This window comes from Athene cunicularia (genome assembly GCF_003259725.1).
Source record: "Athene cunicularia isolate RWA chromosome 4 unlocalized genomic scaffold, athCun1 chr4_part1, whole genome shotgun sequence".
In the NCBI taxonomy this organism is placed as follows: Eukaryota; Metazoa; Chordata; class Aves; order Strigiformes; family Strigidae; genus Athene; species Athene cunicularia.
The window spans coordinates 40,828,637-40,836,603 of record NW_020799098.1 but is presented as its reverse complement, the minus strand read 5'-3'; the positions used below and the strand labels follow the sequence as shown (position 1 = coordinate 40,836,603).

The 7,967-nt window shown below is 41.7% G+C and overlaps 1 protein-coding gene across 1 annotated transcript in view; it reads right to left on the bottom strand.

Moving 5' to 3' along the window:
- LOC113479247 (histone PARylation factor 1) overlaps window positions 1–7,967 on the bottom strand; it is a 12,843-nt gene that overhangs the window by 3,002 nt on the left and 1,874 nt on the right. The window contains exons 2-8 of the mRNA XM_026847008.1: window positions 6,681–6,840; window positions 4,900–5,086; window positions 4,301–4,399; window positions 3,118–3,268; window positions 2,308–2,395; window positions 1,551–1,723; window positions 7–125 (exon numbers count right to left, since the gene is read on the bottom strand). Coding sequence (XP_026702809.1) covers window positions 7–125; window positions 1,551–1,723; window positions 2,308–2,395; window positions 3,118–3,268; window positions 4,301–4,399; window positions 4,900–5,086; window positions 6,681–6,840 — 977 coding nt within the window. The remainder of the gene's footprint in view (window positions 1–6; window positions 126–1,550; window positions 1,724–2,307; window positions 2,396–3,117; window positions 3,269–4,300; window positions 4,400–4,899; window positions 5,087–6,680; window positions 6,841–7,967) is intronic.

The window sequence follows — 7,967 nt, the reverse complement described above, 5'->3', positions numbered from 1 at the left end:
CGGAGCTGGTCCACCTCCTCCTCCCGCCGGCGGGCCAGGTGCGACTCGATGATCTCGGCGAAGAGGTTCCTCCTCAGCAGGGTGTACGCCAGGGGCAGGAGCTGGCCCACCGTCTTGTGGAAGTACTGCACAGGGCGAGAGGGAACACGCGAGCGGCCCCGCGGCGGGCAGGGGCTTTGCTTCTGCTCTGGGCTCTGCCACCTGAAGTGCTGGCAGCGCCCGCCCCGGCTGAGCTCGGCCTGCCGCGCCCCCCACAGCCACAGCCAGGCCGGGTCCCCTGAACCCGGAAATCTGCCGAAACTGCTGGTAGGGCTAGGGCAGCTGAAGGCCCCTGTCCTGCCACGCTCCGCAGCCGGAGGGGATTATGACAGTACTTACAGTAACCCTTTAAGTGCTTCAAATGTATAGTAAAGTCAGAGCTTATTACTCTGCCTCACCTCTGAAGGGAGTTTAAGCCCTTTCCCATGTCTTGGGCTACAGATAAAGTGTCTGTGTTTTTGCTGGCTCCAAGCAAGAGGACAGCCAGAACCAGAAAGCACCTCCAAGTATTTATGGACAGGCAAAAATGCTGGGAGCCAACCATGGTGTTTTTTATGTGCAAAGCCACTGTTTTTCCCTTCTGTTTACTAAACTACAAAATTAAACAGTGTCTCTATTTTTAGAAAACAGTTGCTAAATTACAGCTGTTTCAAACTGCTGCATAAGACAGGTATCAGGACATGTCACAGTGTTTTAAAGACTTAGTTTGTCATTGCAGGAGTAAATCTCATGTGCTGAGAAACACAAAGCCTGAAAGATGGGGGTTTGCCCCCACCCACTCAGCCAACTGGAACTGTTTCCTTCACTGCCCTTCCACATAGATGTAGGAAAGAATTAAGCAGCTGAGGCAGTAGTCACCAAAGGAAGGGTCAGCCCTAAATAATCAGGGTATCAGCGGAAAACACATTCTCAGATGCTGTAGGGAACTTACAAGAGCAGGGCAGGAAATCTAAGAAACACATTAGTAATTTAACAGTGTATGGAAAGAGCAGTGAATTTTCCTTTGTTTCAGTGGCCAAGTATTTTAACTAGTGTTTAACACAAAATTTTTGGGACCTACATTTAGCACTGCAAGATTTTTATCTCGCTACACGATACTTTGGGGCACCCATAGCCAGTAATGATTTTACTAAAAGAAGCTATTTTACAGGGGTGTTTCTATGACCATCCATTCATATTACATTGATGTTAAAGCTTCTTTTTATGTTCTCTCCTAGCCATAGATTTATTAGAGGCATGACCCTTTTCATCAGTGGGGCAGTGGCTAATACAGAACAGAAACTGTTAAGTAGAATCTTCATGTGTGATTAAGCACTACTCAGTAAATCACCTTATTTTTAGGTGTGACTTTAACAGCCTTTGCGAATAAAGAATATTCTTACAGACTTTCATGATTCCTAGGGATAATTACGTGATAGACTTGGGAATAAAGATCAACAACACAGGATGACAACTGGTCCATGCATAAAGTCATGCACAATTTTGTGAAGTATGATTGTTGCAGTACTCACGTGGGATCCATAGCAAAACAGGTCCATGCCCAGTTCATACCCCATTCCATAGTCACACTCATCATTAGCAAACTGAACAAAGGTCAGCATCTCTTGAATGGGGGCAAAGGCCTTCAGTCTCTCATCATCAGTAGGAGCATCAACAATGGCCTTACAAATTTTCTTAAGATTAGCTGCAAAAAGAAAAGCAGAAATATTTAGATGTTTAAAATAAAGAAACTGCACAGAAGTAGTTTGTGGCCAAAACTTACCTGTGTGTCACACTGAAGTGAAGATTAAGACTAAATGAAAAACTGGTGAAAAAGCCTCCCCTTTTGCTCTGCTGCTCCTTCTTGCCCCATGCCCATCCAAAGACAAGCATTTATGTGCTTAGCTTGCATTAGGGAACTGATTCTTGTCAGAACAACACTGGGAGAAGAGAGAGTGGGATAAGAAATAAACCCACAAGTCCCTGAAAGTAGATCAGGTTTTTGGACCTACCTCCTGCATGGCTGTGCCAATACAAAAGAGAAGGTTGTCTAAAGTACTACTTCAGGAATTATTTCAGATTTAGCATGTCTCACAGATTCTCATCTGGTTCATTTAAAGAAAATACTTTGAGCTCAAGTGTGATGGTCAAGATTTCTGCCTTTTACTCCTACTGCTCACATTCTTCAAGTAGGAAATATAAATGCAGTTTGGGTTTTGCAGAGTAGCTGTGTGACTGAAGATTGTTTACTTAAATAAAGCAGAAGAATATAACAAACAAGAGATTTACCATTTGTTTCAGGAAGTTCTCTGTATCCAACATCATTTTTGTCTACAGGAACAACTAGGCCTGCTCCATGAAATGCTTTGGTCACCACCTAAATAAAAAGACAGGAAATGGGATACAGCACTGTAAGTCAATTCTGTGACACAGAATCACTCACCTCACTGAACAACATTAGCATCTGACTGCTGGTAGTCAACCTTAATATAGTGCCCAGGCTCCAGGACATCAACTTATTATAGTTTCAAATTACATAGCAGTTACTTTTAAGTATACTGCATTTTAAAATAACCTGAACCTCCACTGCAGTCAAGTTCTAAAAGCTAGGAACTTATAGTCACTTGTGTAGCACTGTACTACATTTGTTTAGTCATCTTTTACCATAATAATTTGATAAGTATGTGAAAACCCTCTATTACTAATCAGTATCATCCTTAATGGTTCTGTTTCCAATAGATCCAACCCAACTGTTTACATGAATCTTCAATTTGAAGCAGTTTTTTCCATGCTTCCCATTTGGCTTACTTTTTAGACTATTTCCCTTATTGCTTTTTTTTTTTTTTTTTTAAATTGAATGCTGAACTATGGTTTAGAAGACTAAAGTATTTTGATTTAATCCCATTATTTGGAACACACTTGTACTAATTTTCCCTCTCCTGAAGTTTTAGAGAGCACTGATGAGCTCTGGAAATTCCTAAATGAAGCATCCTTACTGACTAGAAGAAGGAAAAAAAAAAAGAAAAAGGCAAGTAAATTAAAAAATTTAAGTAAATTTAACAGAACTTAGTTCTCTCCAGTGGATCAGGAAAGTCATACTTTCTTATCTCTCTGTTTCATCTTCGTGGTTTTTTGTTCCAGAGAATAACCCAGTTCTTTTGCTGTTCTTGTTAGTTTTTCATCTATGTCTTTCAAAATAGCATTTTTCTTTTTATCAGTCACTTCCTTAAGTTTTTTTGACAAAAAAAGTCTGCAAACAGAAGAAACATGTCTTAAGAGAGCTTAACAGAACACAAACAAGTGAATAGCCTTCTAATCACTAAACCTCCACATCTTACAATGATTAGCAGTCATGGGTTTATTTATACACATAGACGAGGGAATGCAAGCCTCTTAACAACAAGAAAGAAAAGAAGTTTGGCAGACACAGTACTTCGGCATTTCCTATCCGTACTTGCATTACAATCCAGTTTATACAACCTGCAGGTGCTGAAAATTCTCCCGGACTCGGTAGCTGCTCAGCTTTCTATCTTAAGAACTCAGTTTGCTGCTCCAGTGCCATATAAACTATTTGTCATCCAAGTCATGCACAATAAATACATTTGTGAGTTTCATCACGGTGCTTTCAAAACAAACGTCCTTGTTTAATTCTGCACTACACAAGAAGTCTTTTGCAGAAGCTACTTTTCAGTATGCTTTTACTTACTGACACACATCTGTCTGCAGAGAGCTTTCCATTTTTAATCAACAGGTGATGAAACCTGTTGTTTTCATTCATGACGCAGGACCATGTAAAGCTTCATGAATCATACTGAATTACATGTCCATAAAAGTGTTATCCTGCCCCAGGTCAGAAATGGTACTTCTTGTAGTTACTCATCATAAAAATACATTATTTTTGTTTATGCAGGCAAGACCACGAGCTAGACTACTCATTTAGTACAATATGCAGATTTTTCTCACCACTGTTTGAGATGCCCTTTCTCTACTTATGAAGTATTTTAAACACACCCAGTGGGCATTTTTTTTCCTATAGAACATATCTCTGCCAATGTATTTTGAGGATGAGATAATTAGCACTTATTTCTCTGGTAACAGGAAAACACTACCAAGAAGCCTCTTAAGGCTTTTGAGAGTACCTTAAAACTGCCTGCAGGAGCAGAAGTAGAGGGTTTCTCAAGAAAGGTACACAAGTTAGCTGCATTATTCCACATCACATCTCCCAATTAATAGTTTCTCTTCTACTCTACTCTTCATAAATAAAAGTAAATATGAACCTTACTTGACTGCGGCAAAGACATTATCACCAACTTGTGAAATCGCACAGCCCTTCTTAGCTTCATTTGCACCAACCCAGACTGGAAGCTCATCTGGCACATCCCTATTTATGAAAAAGTACACACAAATAGTGAAGCTGTGTCCATTTCTCTTATTTCAAAGTACATTTAATTCCCCTCTTCACAACGCTGCTATCTCCTTTAGAAAACTAAAAAACACCCTTAGATGTAAAGCTCTAAAATCTAGAAGCATACCTTTGAAAGGAGCTTGTATCAATACATATAGACCAAACACATGTTCCCTTTATTTCATAAGGCTTGACTTTTTCTTCTAAGTATCATAGCAGAAGTTAATCAATTAATAAGTGAAGGTGCCCTGGAGGGTTGGGGGAGGTAGTTTACTAAGTATTTAAATCTAGTCTTCAATATCTGTGATTTTTTTGTAAAAAAGATATCAACCCCATGTGTTAATATTATTATAGTAGAGAAAGATTCTTTTTTGGTGATAGCACACAGTTCTCAAATCCTATCTTGTGAAAAAAAAAAAGGGAGAAAAAGCTACACATAGTTATAGTCCAGAAAGAGCATGTATTAAATAAAATACCTGAAATATCCCATGTGATACTGTGTTTTGCTATCCCCAACAAGTATAGTCTGGAATTCTGGGGGATCATAGAAAAATCTCCAATGAAGATTGAAGTCCAGGTCTGTTGATTTTGCTTTTTTGTGTTTTCCAGCAAGAATATCATATGGTCCAACCAGCGTAAGTCCAACACTTGACACAAGTGCATCTAAAAAGCCAAGCATGAACAGGTTTACTTTTTGGTGGATGCATATCTAAACCAAGAATTTCCCATGTCACTCAGGTACCAAAAGCTTCCATAAATCTAAACAAACACTGTTTACAAGACAATGAAAGCTGAGGCATTCTTTTATTCAGACAGCTATCATTCAAGAGTTATCTTATTGCAGTCCTCCTAAGTAGCAGTCAACAGTTCAATGTCTGAATGGAGATCAGTGACAAGCTGTGTCCCTCAGGTGGCCCTACCGGGACCAGTACTGTTTAGTATCTTCATCAGTAACATGGACAGTGGGATCGAGTGCACCCTCAGCAAGTTTGCTGACGCCAACCTGCATGGTGCAGTTGACATGCCTGAGGGAAAGGGTGCCATTTAGAGGGACCTGGACAAACTCAAGAAGAGGGCCCAGGTGAACCTCACGAGGTTCGACAAGGTCAAGTGCAAGGACCTGCACATGGGTCAGGGCAACCCCCAGTATCAACACAGGCTGGGAAGAGGAGTGGATTGAGAGCAGCCCTGGGGAGAAAGACTTGGGGGTACCGGTGGATGAAAAGCTGGACATGAGCTGGCAACATGTACTTGCAGCCCAAAAAGCCAACTGTGTCCTGGGCTGCATCAAAAGAAGTGTGGCCAGCAGATTGAGGGAGGGTATTCTCCCCCTCTGCTCTGCTCTCCTGAGAACCTACCTACAGTACTGTGTCCAGCTCTGGGGCCCCCAACATAAGATGGACATGGACCTGCTCAAGTGGGTCCAGAGGAAGGCCACAAAGATGATCAGGGGGCTGGAGCACCTCCCCTGTGAGGACAGGCTGAGAGAGTGGGAGTTGTTCAGCTGAGAGAAAAGGCAGTTCTGGGGAGACCTTACAGCAGCCTTCCAACACCTAAAGGGGGCTTATAAGATGGGGACAGACTTTTTAGTAGGGCCTGTTGTGATAGGACAAGGAGTAATTTTTTAAAATTAAAATTAAAAATACAGTAGATTTAGAGTGGATATAAGGAAGACATTTTTTACAATGAGGGTGATGAAACCCTGGAACAGGTTTCCCAGAGAAGCTGTGGATGCATCCTCCCTGGAAACATTAAAGGCCAGGTTATCCAGGGCTCTGAGCAACCTGATCTAGTTGAAAATGTCCCTGCTCATCACAGAAAGGTTGGATTAGCTGACCTTTAAAAGTCCTTTCCAGCCCAAAACATTCTATGATTCTAAAAGAAACTGTCATTTCTAGAGCACTCAGGGATGCCATATTCTATTATATAATACATCTGGGGAAATTGAAACCTGGATTGATATAAGGAAACTTCAGTTCCATACTAAACATTTCACATGTACTTGCAAGAAAGGCAGATTTAGACAACATTTAGTCCCTTTGCATTACATAATTTAAGTAACTGTATTTTAGAAAGCTTGAAGTGTACTGACATCTTTGTGATGATCTCCAGTATTCCTGTTTACGCTCATGTAGATATCCTGCATCTTAGCTGTAAACTGCACATTACAACACATCTGACCACCTTCAGTTTGCCTCCCTTCAGGCAGTTTTTGAAAGTGAAAGTTAGAAAAGACAAAAAATACTTTAAAACCCACCACTTGGTTTCTCAGGATCTAGTTCCTCACAAAACTTCCAAAACTGATAGAAGTCTTCAGGCAGTTTAAGCCGATAGCATGTTTCTGCTTCTTGACGAAGACTGTCGGGGATATCTGCCTGATCTGACCTTCTCTTCTTGACACCTCCATTTTTTTCACACTGCAGATAAGAAAAAGCAGAACCAAAGTTCTTTAGCTGCTTTCTGTCAGTCCTACTGAGTGATTTTACAAAGCATCTGCATTAACGGAGGAACAATGATTAAAACCATTAAATCATGCTTGTTGCTTAAACAACAAGCTTGTTGCTTAGATTAGAGTATCTATTTTGGACAGAATCGCTTTAAAGTGCATTATCTATGTGCTAAACATGTATGAAATAGTAAAGTGCTACTTCAATATTAATGTCTCACTATAACCAACACAAGCGCTTTTATTACTTCATCAAGCAAAGGACTAAGTAATCCCAAAGTTTAATCCAAGTTCCGCGTTATTTTAAAATGCCAATTTCCAATCACACAGCAGCTTGCATCCAAGAGACTTGTGTTTTCCAGACAGTTGGAAGTAGGGATATTATTTTGTCATGTCTGGTTAAATGATGTAACAAAAATCCTTTAAGTCTCTGCTATCTGAACTACTTGTCTATTCAACATCTGAACTGGTGCAGTTTACAGCAGACCATTTTAAAAGTAGCCTAAAGTTTAAGTTATTTTCAAAAAAAAACCAAAAAAAAATCACCTACCATAAACAGAAACAGGCTACATTCAAGCATGCACACCGCTTAAGGGTAACCGCAACTACCTCATTCCCATGTAAGGCTCCAAGAATCGGCAGGAATCATTACACCCGTTTTAAAGAATAATAATAGCAATTAAAAAAAAAAAACACCCCAAGGTTTCTTTTCTCTTGTGAGGACAGTGCAGTGAGGCAGGCGCTTCACCTCTTAAGTGGGCCGCCATCAGGTACTTAGGCACACCAGGAGTGCCCGCTCCTAGCCGCAGCCGTCCCGGGAGGATGAGGCGGCTGGGGCGCTGCTGTTTACAGCCCACCTGAGACGCGGCGGTCACGCGGGAGGAGCCCGGGTGGAGAGGAGAGGAGGCTCCCGTGTCGGAGAACGAGGGGCTTAAGGGTTTTCCTCAGAGCCACGGAGCAAACCAGAACGAGGGGCGAGGAGGCGGAGGCCCAGCGCCACGACAAGGCATCCGCGCCCATTCAAGGCCTACGGCCCCACGACCGCGGCCCTCGGAGCTCGCCCCCCGGCCCGGGACTACCTCAGGCCGCGGCCGCCCG